This window comes from Oncorhynchus tshawytscha, linkage group LG18 (genome assembly GCF_018296145.1).
Source record: "Oncorhynchus tshawytscha isolate Ot180627B linkage group LG18, Otsh_v2.0, whole genome shotgun sequence".
In the NCBI taxonomy this organism is placed as follows: Eukaryota; Metazoa; Chordata; class Actinopteri; order Salmoniformes; family Salmonidae; genus Oncorhynchus; species Oncorhynchus tshawytscha.
Genome location: NC_056446.1, coordinates 26,674,417 through 26,694,822, shown reverse-complemented (window position 1 = coordinate 26,694,822; position 20,406 = coordinate 26,674,417). Strand labels below are relative to the sequence as shown.

Genomic DNA, 20,406 nt, shown 5'->3' with positions numbered 1-20,406 from the left:
GTAATTGGCTTCAATGAGGGTAATTTGCTCAATATTAGCAGTTAATAAATAAAGTTGACATCATTAGAAATAAGCTATTCTTCTCTTTTCTAGGTATGCAATTCAAAATGTGTTTTCTGTTGTTGCTAGCTAATGGGGGGGGGGGACAAACATTGAGGGGGAAAATCCAATCCAAACTTATTTTACGGAACCCCTGCAGACCCCCGGTTTAATAATCCCTGATCTAGACATTATAATACATGATATATTGAATCTCTGTAGCTTTTATTTAATTGTGAGATAGGAGGAAAGTGCTTTTCCTTTGATAATGGAAATACGTTTGGCTACTACTGTGTCATCATGTCACACCCTGATCTGTTTCACCTGTCTTGTGATTGTCTCCACTCCCTCCAGGTGTCGCTTATTATCCCTGGTGTACATATCCCTGTGTTTTCTGTCTCTGTGCCAGTTCATCCTGTATGTTTTTCAAGTCAACCAGCGGTTTCCCCGTACTCCTGCTTCTATTCTCTTTTGAAAGTCCTCCCTTGCCTGTTTTCTGGACTCCATACCAGCCTGCTTGACCATTCTGCCTGCCCTGACCTCGAGTCTGCCTGCCACTCCGTACCAGCCTGCTTGACCATTCTGCCTGCCCTGACCTCGAGTCTGCCTGCCACTCCATACCAGCCTGCCTGACCATTCTGCCTGCCCTGACCTCGAGTCTGCCTGCCACTCCATACCAGCCTGCCTGACCATTCTGCCTGCCCTGACCTCGAGTCTGCCTGCCACTCCGTACCTCCTGGAACTGGTTTTGACCTTTTGCCTGTCTATGACCATTTTCTTGCCTACCACTTTTGTATTGTTTAATGAATATCAAAACTCAAACCGTCTGCCTCCCGTGTCTGCATCTGGGTCTCACCTCATGCCCTTATACTTCACTCATTGCAGTTTTCTACAGTATGATCAGATCAAATCTGATACAGAGTTACCAGGAGGTTGAGAAGTTTTGACATCATGCACATTAAATGGAATTTCTGTCATTCTGAGATGGCAGTAAAGTGCTCTTCCATTGCTCTTCCAGCTCTAGGACCACAATAAAAACCAGAATAAAAACATGGAAATAAGTTTGACCACTTTAGTGTTATCTTTCGTGATCCATCAGAGGCAGAGACATCAGAGAGATGTTTGGGCTTCATGTCATGGGCAGTGTACTTCCCCACAACGTGTGAGTGAACCCAAACTCAGATCTACATGGGTGATACCAAGCCAAATAAAGTAATACCACCAAATGTGGTTAGACAATGTTCCTGCCAACTATGAAAGAGTAACAGACTTTTGCAAATACTGTTAGGATTTCATTACTTTGCCATAGGTTAGTTGTCTTTAAGCGAATCAGATTATCCTTGTATAGAACATTATTACCTTATTGTCCAAAAGAAATCAATTTGTCATTTTCCTTTATCCCAACTCCCAGAGAGGTTGGAGCACAGGGCCAGCCACAGTACAGCATCGAAATGTGGAAGGAATGTATACCTGATTACAAGCTAATAAGCATAATTGAATATCAAGCCTGAGCAAGAAGGCTGTTGTAGTGTTCCAGTATTAATCTGTATACCAACCTCTGCATTCAACAAACAGACATGGTAATGTTACTGGTCTACAGCTTATCAGTCTATAAAACTGTAATCAACTGACTTTTCTCCAAAGACCACTGACCTTAAAGAACCTGTTGGTTGTGAAACCTTATCAATGCAGGTGATTGGCCCCTTTCCCAAATCTCACAATAATCACACTGCCCAGTGGTTTTGGTGATGGTGAAGAACTTACATCAGACAGATTACATCAAAGACAGACTAATGGGGGGACGTATAGCTGTGAATCAACCTGCAGGTATTGATTTCTATGTCGGGGGATCAGCAACCCCTTTACTTTCATTATGTCTTTGCAGATGGAGAAAATAACCATCCCACACATGTTGTAGTATGTTCTAGTGTGTGTGTGTCTACCCGCCTACATGGAGTGTAGCGCCTCATTGGCTGGGAGGTTTATGTGGTTGCTTTATTTCCACTGTGTTATTAACTAACTATGAAGTGTTTTTTATTTTGAACAGAAAGTGATGTAGTTCAAAGAGCCTTTTCCGAACAGCGGTGGGAAGGGAGAGAAACAGCGAGAAACGAAATAAAGACCGATACAAAACTACAGAGCACCTTCACTACTTTCACATTTTCTAAAGCTGTTTAATTTCCTCAGAGTAGCATCACTGTTACAGTCATTAGCGGGCATACAAACAAGGTCAGAATGTGAGTCACCTGGGAATAGAAATCACTTCCTGAAGTTTCCAGCAGCCTCCAAAATGGCACACTATTCCCTCTAATCCTGAAATAGTTTACAACCAGAGTCGTGTAGGAGTAATGTTAGCTACATAGGGCTCTGAATAAAAGATGGTGGAGGATGTAGGGAATAGGGTGCCAGATTTGCTCTACTATCCTGATGGTTCCTGAGTGGGGACAGACACACAGAACACTGTAGGCATGGGGATGGTCAAAATGACCACATAATAGCTACAATGCTGCACTATCCAACAAAAACTCTGAAAACAAAGTAAGGTACCAGAAGTATGGCCATAGTGAAGGTTAAGTTCAATGCTACAGTACCTCACAACAACATTTAACAATAGTGAACTTTACAAGCAAACGTTGACAAACACAATGCTTTACAACGTTTTATAAACACGTATGAGCCCTTATAATGCCTTATTATGATAAATACAGTATAATATGTGATGTGCCTAGGCAGCATTCATCCAACAGTCTCTGCAGCTGGTATTTAGCCAGGACATGCTTATGATACGTTTTACAATTCTTTATGACTGCATCATAATGCATTATGTCTGTTGGCTTAAAGTAAAATGTTACCTTTGCTAGCGATGTGGTGAGGACCAGGGTTTGATCTATAAGTGTGTCCAATATAGAATGACAGTGAAGAAACACAGCTAAATAACTCACACCACATCCATTTGTAACCCTGTAACAGACGCACACACGTGCATGCACACACACACACACACACAGTATTAACAGGAGCTTGTCAACTCATTCTCAGACTGTATCTCCAGCACCGCAGTTCCCAACTCCCCTACCAGAGGAGCACCACTCTTCTCTTCCGGGAGACTCTGTCGTAGGTCAGACCTCAAAGTCTGTCTGCCCTCCTCTCCCGTCTCCCCACTCGAAGGTGTGTCTGGCTGGGCAGAGCAGCAGATCAGCCCCCGAAGCTGGATGAGCTGGCGTCTAAAGGAGCGTCTGAAGATGTAGTAGATAAAAGGGTTGTAGGCCGTGGAGCCCTTAGCGAACAGGCAGGGCAGCAGGGAGACCAGCGGGGCCAGACTGGCCTTCCCCTGGAACATATACCAAAAGCTGAGCACCACGTAGGGAGACCAAGCCACGATGAACCCTGAGCTGATCAACACCGCCATCTGGGGAGGAGAGGGGGAGGAGGAGAGGGGAAGGAGAGGAGGAAGGAGAGGAGGAAGAGAGGATGAGAGGAGGAGGAGAAGAGAGGGGAAGGATAGGAGGTGAGGAGGAGGAGAAGAGAGGGGAAGGAGAGGAGGAGGAGAGGATGAGAGGAGAGGATGAAGAGAGGATGAAGAGAGGAGAGGGGAAGGAGAGGAGGAGGAGAGGGTGAAGAGAGGATGAGAGGAGGAGAGGGGAAGGAGAGGAGGTGAGGAGGAGGAGAAGAGAGGGGAAGGAGAGGAGGAGGTGAGGAGGAGAGGATGAGAGGAGAGGAGGAGGAGAGGAGAAGGAGAGGGAAGGAGAGGGAGTGAGGAGGAGGAGAGGATGAGAGGATGAGGAGAGGAGAGGGGAAGGAGAGGAGGAGGTGAGGAGGAGAAGAGGATGAGAGGAGAGGAGGTGAGGAGGAGGAGAATAGAGGGGAAGGAGATGGAAGGAGAGGAGGAGGAGAGGAGGGGAAGGAGAGGAGGAGAGGAGAGGAGGGGAAGGAGAGGAGAGGAGAGGAGGGGAAGGAGAGGAGGAGAGGAGGAGAGGAAAGGAGAGGAGGAGGAGGGAGGGAGGGAGGAAGAGGAGGGAGGGAGGAAGGGAGGAGAGGGGGGAAGGAGAGGAGGAGAGGAGAGGGAGGAAGGAGGAGAGGGAGGAAGGAGAGGAGGGAGGAAGGAGAGGAGGGAGGAAGGAGAGGAGAGGAGGAAGGAGAGGAGAGGAGGAGAGGAGAGGGGAAGGAGAGGAGGTGAGGAGGAGGAGAGGATGAGAGGAGAGGAGGAGGAGAGGATGAGGGGAGAGGGAAGGAGAGGAAAGACATTAATCTATATAGACTATGTTTACAGCCTTGTCAAACATCTTAAGCCTGAGGAAGCCGGATTTGACAGGACTAAAGCATTTCTTAAATATCCACAAAAGTCTTCCACACTTTAGTCACTGTCACTCATGAGCTTTGCTTGAGCCCAATGTCTAAAAGACCCAAAGAGGAATACGTGTAAAACAGAGTTTTACCTGGTTATTATCTTCCAAAACGATGACAATTTATTAGACTTGTTTTGTTAATAATTAATTCCTCGTAACAAACAAAGTTAAGCTATTTGAGCAGCAGGAATGCCAAATATAGAACAGCTTGTTGCGTTGTGGCCATAGACATAATCCATAGAAGGATGGATTTCTAATTTCTAAATACAACCACTAGAAAAATGTAGTTTGGATAGCAAATGCCTACTGCTGAAAAGAAGACTAATCTGTCTGTAGCAGCTAACAATTGTTTCTCAACTTTTGAGCGATTCTGAGCAGACAGCACTGTTTTTCAAAGTGTCTTATCTTGAGATAGGCTATTGGCACGAGCGCGCCAGCCATCATCAGTGATCATCATTGGGTGAATCATTGCCACTGGAAAGTTTTAGTAGCCTACTGTATAATATGCAGTATATATATTTCTCCTAATATTGTACAATCTGTGCGTCTCTTTAATGGCCTGGGCTATTATTTGTATTTAAGACCAGGTCGTTTTTATAGCTTTCAGTTTGTCACTGTCAGATTAGCCCCTTGTCATTTATGTGGTATTAGAAAATATTCCTCTAATGTCTGCTATCATGTCAATGACGTCGAATGTGATGTAAAAGGCACTTTTATTTTTTTGCAGACCTTGCTAACAACATTTCCTCATGTGTGTAAATCCTAAAAACGCCTCTGCTCAACTGTATACCACTACGCAAATGTGAATATAGATGCATGGAATGCTTTATTATAAAGCATTATATTTTTGGGGGACAAAAAGTCTAAATGGGAAATGGTATGTTTTTTAAAATGTTTTTTTCTCAACAGTAACCTTGTTTTAAGGGGATGTAAAATGTCCAAAAGAATGTGACAACTAGCATTGATGTCCATAAGAATAGTAAACTGTTCTATACACCGGAAGCAGCTCTGCACAACAGTGTTTGTCTTGGAGGCTTGTGTAGCACTGTGTGAGCTATGGACCTGAATATAAACTACAGATGTCACAGGTTCAATTTATCATAAACAAACACTTCCTAGAGATAAGCCATTGTTTGCATTGGTGACAGAAACATTTCCCATCTCAAATCACATGTAGCTTGGTAATTACATCTAGGAGCAACAGAAGTGGTCCTGTGTGGCTCAGTTGGTAGAGCATGGAGCTAGAAATGTTAGGGTTGTGGGTATAATTCCCACGGGGGACCAGTATGAAAATGTATGCACTCACTAGTGTAAGTTCCTCTGGGTAAGAGTGTCTGCTAAATTAGCAAAATGAAAAGAGAATGTAAGGAGGGAGGCAGTTTTACAATAACAAGGCAATTATCTTCACTGAACAGTGCAATCTGTTGTTGTAGATATGATGGTCAGCCTGTTTGGACATCACTGCATGTGCGATAGAAAGGTTATGCGGAGTGGAACAGGGGAACCCATAAGCAGACTGGGATGAAGTAACCAAAGTATTTATTGAAACACGGGGGGAAGATGGAGTGCAGGCCAGGGGAAGCTCAGGTGGGTTGCAGGAAACCAGGTGAGGAGGCTGAGATTGGAGGGACAGGGTAAGCAGGTCCGGAGGAGAATCCAAGGGAGTAGTAGAGTGGGGAATCCAGGACAGTAGCAGGATGACGAGACGTGGAACTGGAGACTAGAGTCAGAGTGGATGGAACTGTAGCGGAGAGGAAACCAGCGTCAGGCAAGGAAAACATGCACAACAGGATCTAACAGTAACAAATGGCTAGAAGCATAGACTGACAGAGTAGAGATTACGATCTGGCAAAGTTGAGTATTTGTAGAGGTCTTCATTATGGAACAGGTTGCAGCTGGTGGGGATCTGCTTTGACTCCAGCACACCTGTCTCCAATCACACAGAGGGAGAGTACTGGGGGAGTGGCGGCAGGTCAAGGAGGCACAGGATGAGCAGTAGAGGGCGTGGCAGGAGCAGATGTAACACCATGATAATAGGCCATAAAAATTGTTAAAGACTACAGCCATCAAAGTAGACTGTTCCCAATTCTGGGACCAAAAAGATCCTGAACAGCTTCTATCCCCGAGCCATAAGACTTCTGAAGATTGCGCCAACAGAGATGGTCGCCTCGCTTCGAGTTCTTAGAAAACTATGCAGCATTTAGTTTATTTAATGTATTGTTTCTTACATTGTTACCCCTGGAAATCTTAAGTCTTATTACATACGGCCGGGAAGAACTATTGGATGTATGAGCAACGTCAACTTATCAACATTATGACCAGGAATATGACTTTCCAGAAGCGGATCCTCTGTTCAGACCACCACCCAGGACAATGGATCTAATCCCAGTAGTCAACCCAAAACAGCGCCGCAGCAGGGGCAGACGGAGCAGCCTCCTGGTCAGGCTCCGTACATTGTCCACCGCTCCCGAGTATACTACTCGCCAATGTCCAGTTTCTTGACAACAAGCTAGACGAAATTCGAGCAAGGGTTGGCTTCCAGAGATTGTAACATTCTGTGTCACGGAAACATGGCTCTCTCGGGATTTGTCAGAATCGGTTCAACCACTGTGATTCTCCATGCATCGCGCCGACAGAGATAAACACCTCTCTGGGAAAAGGATGGGTGGGGGTGAATGCTTCATGATTAACAACTCATGTTGTAATCATAACATACCGTAACTCAAGTCCTTCTGCTCACCTGACCTAGAATTACATACAATCAAATGCAGACCATTTTACCTACAGAGAATTCTCATCAGTTATAGTCACAGGTGTGTACATTCCCTCTCAAGCAGACACCAAGACAGCCCTCAAGAAACTTTACTGGACTCTATATAAACTGGAAACCATATATCCTGAGGCTGCATTTATTGTAGCTTGGGATTTTAACAAAGCAAATTTGAGAACAAGGCTCCCTAAATTCTATCAGCATATTGATTGTACTACAAGCAAGGGTAATACACAACTCTATCTTCCGAGATGCATACAAAGCTCTCCCCCGCCCTCCCTTCGGCAAATCCGACCATGACACCATCTTGCTCCTACGTCTTATAGGCAGAAACTCAAACAGGATGCTGTTCTGACCAATCGGAAGTCAAGTTTCAAGATTGTTCTATGAGGCTGACCAGAAACATATTCCAGTCAGTGTGATCAAAACAGCGACTTATACGCTGACTCAGTGAGTAAGTTTATAAAGAAGTGCATTGGAGATATTGTACCCACTGTGACTATTAAAACCTACTCTAACCAGAAACCGTGGATGGATGGCGGCATTCGCGCAAAATTGAAAGTGCAAACCATCACATTTAACCATGGAGAGGTCTGGGAATATGGCTGAATATAAAGAGTGTAGTTATTAACTCCGCAAGGCAATAAAACAAGCAAATTGCCTATACAGGGACAGGGTTGAGTCGCAATTCAACAGCTCAGACAAGAGACGTATGTGGCAGGGTCTACAGGAGATCACGGACTAAAAAAATGAAAAAAAGCCAAGTCACGGACACCAACGTCACGCTTCCAGACAAACTAAACACCTTTGTCCTCTTTGAGGATAATACCATGCGACCATTGAGGTCAGCTAACAAGGACTATCCTGTCTGGGTTGGCGCCCCCCCTTGGGTTGTGCCATGGCGGAGATCTTTGTGGGCTATACTCAGTGTTACGAATCCCTTTTGGCCCGACAGTCTAGGGGGTGGTAATGAGACCCATAACATAACTCATGCAATTTATAATAGTGACAAAGTAGAAGTGTGAACGAAATAACCACGACTACTGTAATCTACCGTCAAACTCAGGGTTTATTGGAAAACACACGGTAATGGGGGGGAGCAGGAAAAGGGGCTGAGCTGGACCCAAGGAAAGAAACCATAAGTATTCAAAAACACCCCTAAGCTAGACTAGCCTACTTTAACAACAACTAACTAACCAAAAATAGTGGGTGGTCCGCCCAGTTCTAACTAGTGTATTTAACAAAGTTTACCTACAGGTAGTGTATGCCCATGGGCGACTTGTCTTGGTTCCCCCTTTTCCCACCAGCAAAGAAACACCATAACCAAAACAATACTCACAGGTGAGGACAAAGTGATATGGAGGTGCTCAAACAAAAGAGAAGTCAATACATAAAGAGAGTGAAACAGAGAGACCTACAGACATGGCATTTACAGAGAGATTGAGCTCCACAGCAACAACTGACAGGGTTTTTAAACAAAGGGAAAGGAACGGTGATTGGGTAGGAAACAGGAGGTGTGTCTTCTGATTGATGATTGGTGACTGATTGGGGAGTGATGATTTTCACCTGTGAGGGGAGAAGGAGAGAAAAGAAACACACACACACAGGATACACACACAGGATACTTGTATCCGTAACACTCAGCCTTGTCTCGGGATGGTAGGTTGGTGGTTGAAGATATCCCTCTAGTGGTGTGGGGGCTGTGCTTTGGCAAAGTGGGTGGGGTTATATCCTTCCTGTTTGGCCCTGTCCGGGGGTGTCCTCGGATGGGGCCACAGTGTCTCCTGACCCCTCCTGTCTCAGCCTCCAGTTTTTATGCTGCAGTAGTTTATGTGTCGGGGGGCTAGGGTCAGTTTGTTATATCTGGAGTACTTCTCCTGTCCTATTCGGTGTCCTGTGTGAATCTAAGTGTGCGTTCTCTAATTCTCCCCTTCTCTCTTTCTTTCTCTCTCTCGGAGGACCTGAGCCCTAGGACCATGCCCCAGGACTGACATGATGACTCCTTGCTGTCCCCAGTCCACCTGGCCGTGCTGCTGCTCCAGTTTCAACTGTTCTGCCTTATTATTATTTGACCATGCTGGTCATTTATGAACATTTGAACATCTTGGCCATGTTCTGTTATAATCTCCACCCGGCACAGCCAGAAGAGGACTGGCCACCCCACATAGCCTGGTTCCTCTCTAGGTTTCTTCCTAGGTTTTGGCCTTTCTAGGGAGTTTTTCCTAGCCACCGTGCTTCTACACCTGCATTGCTTGCTGTTTGGGGTTTTAGGCTGGGTTTCTGTACAGCCCTTTGAGATATCAGCTGATGTACGAAGGGCTATATACATTTGATTTGATTTGACTTTGCTCACGTCTCCGTGGCTGACGTGAGCAAAACATAATAACGTGTTAACCCTCGCAAGACTGCAGGCCCAGACGGCATCCCTAGCCTTGCCTTCAGATCATACGCAGACCAGCTGGCTGGTGTGTTTACAGACATATTCAATCACTCCCTATCCCAGTCTGTTGTCCCCACATGCTTCAAGATGGCTACCATTGTTCCTGTACCCAAGAAGGCAAAGATAACTGAACTAAATGACTTCCGCCCCGTAGCACTCACTTCTGTCATCATGAAGTGCTTTGAGAGACTAGTCAAGGATCATATCACCTCCACCTTATGGGCCACCCTAGACCCACTTTGTATACCAACCCAACAGGTCCACAGCCGATGCAATCGCCATCACACTGCACACTGCCCTATCTCATCTGGACAAAAGGTATACCTATGTAAGAATGCTGTTCATTAACTACAGCTCAGCATTCAACACCATAGTACCCTCCAAGCTCATCATCAAGCTGGAGGCCCTGGGACTCAACCCCGCCTTCTGCAATTGGGTCCTGGACTGTCTGACAAGCCGCCCCCAGGTGATGAAGGTAGAAAACAACATCTCCACTTCAGTGACCCTCAACACTGGGGCCCCACCAGGGTGTGTGCTCAGCCCCCTCCTGTACTCCCTGTTCACCCACAACTGCGTGGCCATGAAACGCCTACAACTCAATCATCAAGTTTGCAGATGACACAACAGTAGTAATTTGTAATTTTGTAATTTTTATTAGGATCCCCATTAGCTAACGCTGTAATGCTAGCTAATCTTCCTAGGGTCCAACACCAATTAACAAGACATTAAATACAACCACAATCAAGACTTCACAAACATTCAACAAGTAGACAATACAGATAATTAAAATACCTGGCAGGAAACACATTAAACATTCAGTTGATGCTTTCTATTTCCTGTCCAGTCATATGGTCTATCGCATTAGGTGTTCTTTTATGGAATTAGGTGGATTTACTTTTTGCCTGAGAAATATGGATTTGTAAAGAGTTCCATTCAGCTATGGCTCCATATAAAACTGTAGATTTAAGGCAATTTGTCCTTGGCTTGGGTTGTCTTAGCTGCCCTGAATTTGCCTGTCTGGTTTGTTGGTTATGCGTGTTGCTAGTATGTACTAACTGGACTGAAAAATACTGTTTTAAAAAAAATATATAACATTCCTAAAGAAAATCAGAAGACTGGATAGTAATTTGTTTTTAACGTGAAGCCATGAGAGATTCTGATGCATTTGAATAATATTCATACGGTTAGAGCAATGAAGAGATAATCTGACTGCCCTGTTTTGAGCTTTTTTTATATCTTTCTTTCGCTGCAGATGACCATATAACCAGACAGTACTCTAAGTGTGATAGGACCAGGGATTGACCATATAACCAGACAGTACTCTAAGTGTGATAGGACCAGGGATTGACCATATAACTGGACAGTACTCTAAGTGTGATAGGACCAGGGATTGACCATATAACTGGACAGTACTCTAAGTGTGATAGGACCAGGGATTGACCATATAACTGGACAGTACTCTAAGTGTGATAGGACCAGGGATTGACCATATAACCAGACAGTACTCTAAGTGTGATAGGACCAGGGATTGACCATATAACTGGACAGTACTCTAAGTGTGATAGGACCAGGGATTGACCATATAACTGGACAGTACTCTAAGTGTGATAGGACCAAGGATGGAATCACCTGATTCAGTGTGCTAGATGTTACATACTCTGAACACTTTCTTGTAACAGGAATTCCCTTACCCATCTCAATAACAATATTATCTATGTGTTCTGACCATGATAAAGCTGAGTCCAACATGACGCCTAGTAGTTTCGTTTTTTTTCACTTGCTCTACATGCAGTCTACTCATCGACAAATTAAATTTGGGATCTTCAGCAAGCATATATCTTCAACCAAATACAATACATTTAGTTTTAGAAATGCTCAACCCACTCAGACACCATTATTAGTTCACTGCTCAGTACGTTCTGATGCTGCGCTATACTTTGTAGAGTCATCAGCATAAATGACCACTCTTGCTTTGTTCATTACTGAAGGTAAATCATTAGTAAAGATAGAGTACAGCAGGGGGCCTAGGAAACTTCCTTGAGGAACACCACAGTGTATATCTTTACTGTTTGAAAAGCTACCATTAAAGAACACTTTTTGCCTTCTCCTGGATAGATAGCTTTCCATCCAGGATAGAGCTGCAGATTTAAAACCATAACATTTGAGTTTACCTAGTAACAGTTCATGATCAAATGCATCAAAAGCAGCACTGAAATCTAGCAACACTGCACTAACTAACTTCCTGTCGTCCATACTCTTTAACCAATCATCTTGTAGAATGCCCTTCTTTGTACACATGCTGGAAACCTGTTATCAGACCTTTACATGAGAAATAATCCTTGATTTGTACAGACACAATTTTTCCAATAATTTACTTAACACAGTCGGCAAGCTTATAGGACGACTATAAGGACCAGTGAAGGCAGATTTTTTATCCTTAGGTAGTGGAATAACCTTGGACTCTTTCCAGACTTCTGGGCACACCACATACATCAAGTACTTATTACAACTATGAGAGATTAGGGTAGATATTTGGTTAGCATTAACTGTTAGCAATTTGGCGTCAAGATGATTTATACCAGGTGACAAAAGAGACAACAGCATCCTTTCTACCTCTTCCCTTTCTACTTGGTGAAATTCAAACATGCTTTGCATTTCCTTCATGATACAATATTTTAGTGTATATGACAGGGAGCCATCAGTTAGAATCATAGCATTCCTCAATTTGTCCACTTTGCCTGTAAAGTATTCATTAAAGTAGCTTGTGATGTATTGTGGTTTTGTAATAAAAATGTCATCTGATTCAACAAAAAAGGCGGACATGTTCAAATTCCTACCCATGGTAGTGTTCAACGTTCTCCACAGCTTTTTCCCATCACCCTTTTCTTCATCAGTTTTGTGCTGATAGAATCACTTCTTCTTTTCTTTTTTTAGCTTGGTCTCAAGATTTCTTCATTTACAATCATTTTGCTTACCAAACAAAGTGCCAGATTTATCTGCTACTTTTTTGGCATCATAACGTTGAATCATTACATTTCTCAGCTCATCATCAATCCATGGGGCACCGTTTGACCTCACAGTGCATTTTCTCAAAGGGGCATGCTTATCAGCTATACTCATAAATCATTTCATAAACAAACTTAGTGACATTTTAGGATCACCCTTGCTACACACTTCTAACCATTGCACATTCTTAATCTCATCCACAAATGAGTCCTGATTGAGCCCTCCATAGGACCTTCGATTGATTACTTTAGGGCCAGCCTTTGGTATTTTAGTTTTCCTAGTGAGTGAGTGCTGATTGAACCCTCTGTAGGACCTTCGATTGATTACTTTAGGGCCAGCCTTTGGTATTTTAGTTTTCCTAGTGAGTGAGTTCTGATTGAACCCTCTGTAGGACCTTCGATAGATTACTTTAGGGCCAGCCTTTGGTATTTTAGTTTTCCTAGTGAGTGAGTGCTGATTGAACCCTCTGTAGGACCTTCGATTGATTACTTTAGGGCCAGCCTTTGGTATTTTAGTTTTCCTAGTGAGTGAGTTCTGATTGAACCCTCTGTAGGACCTTCGATAGATTACTTTAGGGCCAGCCTTTGGTATTTTAGTTTTCCTAGTGAGTGAGTGCTGATTGAACCCTCTGTAGGACCTTCAATAGATTACTTTAGGGCCAGCCTTTGGTATTTTAGTTTTCCTAGTGAGTGAGTTCTGATTGAACCCTCTGTAGGACCTTCGATAGATTACTTTAGGGCCAGCCTTTGGTATTTTAGTTTTCCTAGTGAGTGCAACCAAGTTATGATCACTGCAACCTACTGCCACTGATACAGCTTTAGAACAATGTTCAGCCATGTTAGTAACAATGTGATCGATAAAAGCTGATGATGTAATACCGGACCTATTAGTGAACGTTCTGGTTGGTAATGTCACAACTTGGGTCAGGTTACATACATTGACAACAGAAATACGTTTCTTTCTCATTGGACAGTTTATGCTCCAAAAATCAATATTCATATCTCCCAACAAATATATTTCCCTATTTTCATCAGATACCTTATCCAACATTTTGCAAATTCCATCAAGATATTTCACATCAGCACTAAGTGGCCTATAGCAGCAACCACCTAGTATAGGTTTCAAATGTGGTCAATGCACCTGTACCCATAGCGCCTCTAATCCATTCAACATTAAGTCCTTACGTTGTTTTGCTGGAATATGACTCTGGATGTAAACTGCAACTCCACCCCCATATCTATTTCTGCCCCTCCTGAACAAATTGTATCCATGTATAGAGATCTCAGCATCCTCAGTCCTGAGTCTCTGATATTGCCAATACATGAATATTGTTTGACTGCACTAGACAGCATATTTCATGAATTGTGTTCCTTAAACTGCATATATTGAAGTGAGTAATTAACAGACATTTCTTTGGTAGATTTACAGTATTTATATGTTCAAACATGAATCAGCAGTTGGAATATGAGAGAGAGATACTCAGTCAGTGTGTGTGTGTGTGTGTGTGTGTGTGTGTGTGTGTGTGTGGGGGTGTGGGGGGGGCTGGAATTACTTGTGTCTACCGCTCCTCCTAACTCCTTGGGAGGGAAAGTGAACAATTAGTTTGTCATACCTCAGATATGCTATGTCACCTTGTTCTCTTGCAGCCTTCATAGCTAATATTAGTTCCTTTCTTGTTTGACAGACTGCATCTGCTAACCATGTGTATGTGACCAATAAAATGTGATTCGATTTGATTTGGGTTCAAGTCTGGACTCTGGCTGGGCCACTCAAGGACCTTCAGAGACTTGTCCCGAAGCCACTCCTGTGTTGTCTTGGCTGTGAGCTTAGGGTCATTGTCCTGTTGGAAGGTGAACTTTTGCCCCAGTCTGAGGTCCTGAGCACTCTGAAGCAGGTTTTCATCTAGGCTCTCTCTGTACTTTGCTCCGTTCATCTTTCCGTCGATTCTGGCTAGTCTCGCAGTCCCTGCCTCTGAAAAACATCCCCACAGCATGATGCTCCCACCACCATGCATCACCATAGGGATGGTGCCAGGTTTCCTCTCGACGTGACGCTTGGCATTCAGGCCAAAGAGTTCAATCTTGATTTCAAATCAAATCAAATTGTCACATGTGCCGAATACAACAGGTGTAGACTTTACAGTGAAATGCTTAATTACAAGCCCTTAACCAACAATGCAGTTTTAAGAAAATACATAAAAAAGGTAAGAAATAAAAATAAATAATTAAAGAGCAGCAGTAAAATAACAATAGCGAGGCCATATACAGGGGTCCATGTGTGGGGGTACCGGTTAGTCGAGGTAATTGAGGTAATATGTACATGTAGGTAGAGTTATTAAAGTGACTATGCATAGATAATCACAGAGAGTAGCAGCAGTGTAGAATAGGGGGCGGGTGGGGGCAATGCAAATAGTCTGGGTTAGATGCAAATAGTAATTTACTTGGCGCTCCGGTACCGCTTGCCGTGCAGCACCAGAGAGAACAGTCTATGACAAGTGTGGCTGGAGTCTTTGACCATTTTTAGGGCCTTCCTCTGACATCGCCTGGTATAGAGGTCCTGGATGGCAGGACCTCTACCCTCTGTAGTGCCATACCAGGTGGTGATGCAACCAGTCAGAATGCTCTCGATGGTGCAGCTATAAAAGCTTTTGAGGATCTGAGGACACATGCCAAATTTGTCCAGTCTCCTGAGAGGGAATAGGTTTTGTCGTGCCTTGTTCACAACTGTCTTGTGTGCTTGGACTATGTTAGGTTGTTGGTGATGTGGACGCCAAGGAACTTGAAGCTCTCAATCTGCTCCTCTACAGCCCCGTCGATGAGAATGGGGGTGTGCTTGGTCCTCCTTTTCCTGTAGTCCACAATCATCTCCTTTGTTTTGATCGTTTTGGGGGAGAGTTTGTTGTCCTGGCACCACACGTCTAGGTCTCTGACCTCCTCCCTATAAGCTGTCTGGTTGTTGTCGGTGATCAGGCCTACCACTGTTGTGTTATCGGCAAACTTAATGATGGTGTTGGAGTCATGCCTGGCCGTGCAGTTATGAGTGAACAGGGAGTAAAGGAGGGTCCTGAGCACGCACCTCTGAGAGGCCCCCGTGTTGAGGATCAGTGTGTTGGATGTGTTGTTACCTATCCTTACCACCTGGGGGTGGCCCGTCAGGAAGTCCAAGATCCAGTTACAGAGGGAGGTGTTTACTCTCTATGGTGTTGAATACTGAGCTGTAGTCAATGAAAAGCATTCTCGCATAGATGTTCCTTTTGTCTGGGTGTGAAAACCTGTTTTCACTTTGTCATTATGTGGTATTGTGTGTAGATTGCTGAGGATTTCTTTTTTTAATCCAATTTAGAATAAGGCTGTAACTTAACTTTAATGAAGAAAAAGTTGAGGTTTAAGTACTTTTCAAATGCACTATACCACACACACACACTCCATATATGCTGCTGCTACTCTGTTTATTATATATCCTGATTGCCTAGTCTCTTTTACCCGTACCTACCTGTACATACTGTATTACCTCAATACCTCAACTACCTCGTGCCACTGCACATTGACTTGGTACTGCTAATCCTTGTACAGTGCCTTGCGAAAGTATTCGGCCCCCTTGAACTTTGCGACCTTTTGCCACATTTCAGGCTTCAAACATAAAGATATAAAACTGTATTTTTTTGTGAAGAATCAACAAAAAGTGGGACACAATCATGAAGTGGAACGACATTTATTGGATATTTCAAACTTTTTTAACAAATCAAAAACTGAAAAATTGGGCGTGCAAAATTATTCAGCCCCTTTACTTTCAGTGCAGCAAACTCTCTCCAGAAGTTCAGTGAGGATCTCTGAATGATCCAATGTTGACCTAAATGACTAATGATGATAAATACAATCCACCTGTGTGTAATCAAGTCTCCGTATAAATGCACCTGCACTGTGATAGTCTCAGAGGTCCGTTAAAAGCGCAGAGAGCATCATGAAGGAGCACTGTGCAAGCGATAATATTGAAATGGAAGGAGTATCAGACCACTGCAAATCTACCAAGACCTTGCCGTCCCTCTAAACTTTCAGCTCATACAAGGAGAAGACTGATCAGAGATGCAGCCAAGAGGCCTATGATCACTCTGGATGAACTGCAGAGATCTACAGCTGAGGTGGGAGACTCTGTCCATAGGACAACAATCAGTCGTATATTGCACAAATCTGGCCTTTATGGAAGAGTGGCAAGAAGAAAGCCATTTCTTAAAGATATCCATAAAAAGTGTTGTTTAAAGTTTGCCACAAGCCACCTGGGAGACACACCAAACATCAGATGAAACCAAAATGTAACTTTTTGGCAACAATGCAAAACGTTATGTTTGGCGTAAAAGCAACACAGCTCATCACCCTGAACAACCATCCCCACTGTCAAACATGGTGGTGGCAGCATCATGGTTTGGGCCTGCTTTTCTTCAGCAGGGACAGGGAAGATGGTTAAAATTGATGGGAAGATGGATGGAGCCAAATACAGGACCATTCTGGAAGAAAACCTGATGGAGTCTGCAAAAGACCTGAGACTGGGACGGAGATTTGTCTTCCAACAAGACAATGATCCAAAACATAAAGCAAAATCTACAATGGAATGGTTCAAAAATAAACATATCCAGGTGTTAGAATGGCCAAGTCAAAGTCCAGACCTGAATCCAATCGAGAATCTGTGGAAAGAACTGAAAACTGCTGTTCACAAATGCTCTCCATCCAACCTCACTGAGCTCGAGCTGTTTTGCAAGGAGGAATGGGAAAAAATGTCAGTCTCTCGATGTGCAAAACTGATAGAGACATACCCCAAGCGACTTACAGCTGTAATCGCAGCAAAAGGTGGCGCTACAAAGTATTAACTTAAGGGGGCTGAATAATTTTGCACGCCCAATTTTTCAGTTTTTGATTTGTTAAAAAGTTTGAAATATCCAATAAATGTCGTTCCACTTCATGATTGTGTCCCACTTGTTGCTGATTCTTCACAAAAAATACGGTTTTATATCTTTATGTTTGAAGCCTGAAATGTGGCAAAAGGTCGCAAAGTTCAAGGGGGCCGAATACTTTCGCAAGGCACTGTATATAGCCTCATTATTATTATTTTATTGTGTTACTATTTCCTTATTTATTTAGCAAATATTTTTCACATTTTTATTACCACGCTGCCGAACGCTCCTCTCCTCCATTTTATCAACAAAACAAAAACAAATGCTGATTCCAGCTCTAAAGAAACATCGGTAAATGGTTCATAAACAGTCAACAGATAAACCTTGCATACTCACCAGAGTGACTTTCCTCTCGATGTGTCCGTAGTTGAAGCTTCCATTCTGGATGGACTGGTATGCCTTGTGGAGTTTCCAGGCTATGCCGGAATAGGAGAAGAGGATGACGAGACAGGGGATGAAGGTACAGAAGATAGACAGAGACATGATGAAGGTAGAGTGGTTCAGGGAGTCTTGGTAGCTTGCCCAGTCCACAGAGCAGGCCACTCCGAAGGGCTCCGGTCCGTAGCCGCCCCAGCCCAAGAGAGGGAACACAGCCCACAGCCCAGAGTACAGCCAGATCAAACTGATCACCATGGTGATGGTCCGACGCTGGAACTTGTTGCCTGGTGGAGAGGTAGAGTATAAGCCTAACACTAGCCCTAACCCTTACTCCGAGCCTAATCCTAGACGAAACCTAATTTTAACCTGAGCCAGATAACATTGATCACCATCATGACAGTGTCATGCTGGAACTTACTACCTGTACTAGAGGTAGAGAGGAGTGTACAGGTGAGGAAAGCTATAGCCCCGTAACGACAGGCTCCCTTATCCTTAAAGGAAAGATTCACCCATTTTGAATGCTATATTGTTTTTGTTAAACTCAGAGTGATGTTCTTTTAATTCCCTGGGTCATTTCATGTTTGCATGTGTATCTGACGTATTGCCATTCAAGCATGCAGACAATTGACTGGTATGATGTAGCATTGCGATAAAGCCGCTCTCACTACACTCTCTACACTAACGTCTATCATACATGTCAGATTTTAATACTGGCCGATGTCATAACGTGGGAGAGTGTCTTCTCTCAAATGAGCCATTTATCATATTTTTGCGATATTCCTACCTCAAGAAATATGTAATTTAACAGAGGGTCTACCACATTTCTTCTATTTATCTGCCTCTTCAATCCAGGTTGCATTGCAAGGTTCCGTTGCGAATGTCAGACTCCACTGCAAAACACATCAATCTGCAGGTTGAACATGGTGAGATTGTAGACTCCTAAATTGATAGGAGTTTTGGTGATTTTACAACTAACTAGCTACTTCACATGCCGATATTAACGTTGGTATTATTGTATGTAGGTACATTTGCTAGCTAGCTAACCAACCAGCCAATAGAGAGAACATTGCACTGTGGGTTTTGAAGTCGATTTGAGCTGCAACAGATTTCCACAATTAATTCCTAATCTTGCTACCAATCTTATTATAACAACAAAATGAAAAATTTGTAAACCACAAATTATTGTTCTCACATATTAGTGTTATTTAATACTGTACACAATAGGAGTTTGTAGTTTTGGGTTGATTTTTCCTTTAAGGTTGTGGTTAGAGTTTCCAGGGGTTAGCAGATAACCTCTGGCTATTCCCTCACTTCATTAGAGTAAAGCTCCATAAGGATACACACTGTATGAAACATCCTGAGAATAGATTAACACACAACAAAAATACTCTTTGTATCAAATACTCCCCCAAAAGAAAAAAACACATTTGTCGAAACCAAATACAACAAATGTAGTTTTTTTCAATTAAAATATGTTCGTTAGTAATCAAACAGCTGGCATTGAATCACACAGTATATTTTATGATTTTATGCCAACAGTTATATTTGATTATTATTCTTTCAACACTTAACTTACTTTTCCAGTTTGGTTAAACCTAATGAATAGGATAAATAAAAAATAATACACTGAATATTCAAAACATTTTTTCACGTTAGTTGATTTTTCACTTTGGATTTATCCTATCCAAATGTATTTATTCGGGTTACAAGCAATTAAATACATATCCTGTTAATCAAGATATTGGGGCGGCAGGGTAGCCTAGTGGTTAGAGTGTTGGACTAGTAACCGGAAGGATGCAAGTTTAAACCCCTGAGCTGACAAGGTACAAATCTGTCGTTCTGCCCCTGAACAGGCAGTTAACCCACTGTTCCTAGGCCATCATTGAAAATAAGAATGTGTTCTTAACTGATTTGCCTAGTTAAATAAAGGTAAAATAAATAAAAAATATTAAGTTGGTTCCATAAGATGAAATATTGACTCCAAACATTTACTTTCCATAAGACTTTCAAATGAACTGGTTACAATATTGTAACCAAATGGTGACGATCTCATCAATAGAGCTTTCCAGACTCATTTTTGAGTACTAATTTTTTTGAGTACTCAATTTTGTACTTATGCTGATACAGTGCATTTGTAAAGTATTCAGACCACTTTTTCCACCTTTTGTTACGTTACAGCTTTTTCTAAAATTGATTAAATTGTTTAAATTGTCTACACACAATACCCCATAATGACAAAGAAAAATCTGTTTTTTAGAAATTTTTGCAAATTTATTAAAAATAAAAAACAGAAATAACACAGGTTATCCCATCTCCACAGAGGAACTCTAGAGCTCTGTCAGAGTGACTATCAGGTTCTTGGTCACCTCCCTAACCAAGGCCCTTCTCCCCAATTGCTCATTTTGGCCGGGCGGCCAGCTCTATGAAGTGTCTTGGTGGTTCCAAACTTCTTCCAGTCTCATAGTAAAGGGTCTGAATACTT

General features: G+C 42.9%; 1 protein-coding gene across 1 annotated transcript in view; it reads right to left on the bottom strand.

The window, feature by feature from the left end:
• Positions 1 to 2,258: 2,258 nt before the first annotated feature.
• The window catches only part of LOC112217380 (opsin-5-like), a 66,939-nt gene continuing 48,791 nt past the window's right edge, over positions 2,259 to 20,406 (bottom strand). The window contains exons 3-4 of the mRNA XM_024377609.2: positions 17,883 to 18,208; positions 2,259 to 3,448 (exon numbers count right to left, since the gene is read on the bottom strand). Of these exons, the coding sequence (XP_024233377.1) occupies positions 3,050 to 3,448; positions 17,883 to 18,208 (725 nt within the window). The 3' untranslated portion in view covers positions 2,259 to 3,049. The remainder of the gene's footprint in view (positions 3,449 to 17,882; positions 18,209 to 20,406) is intronic.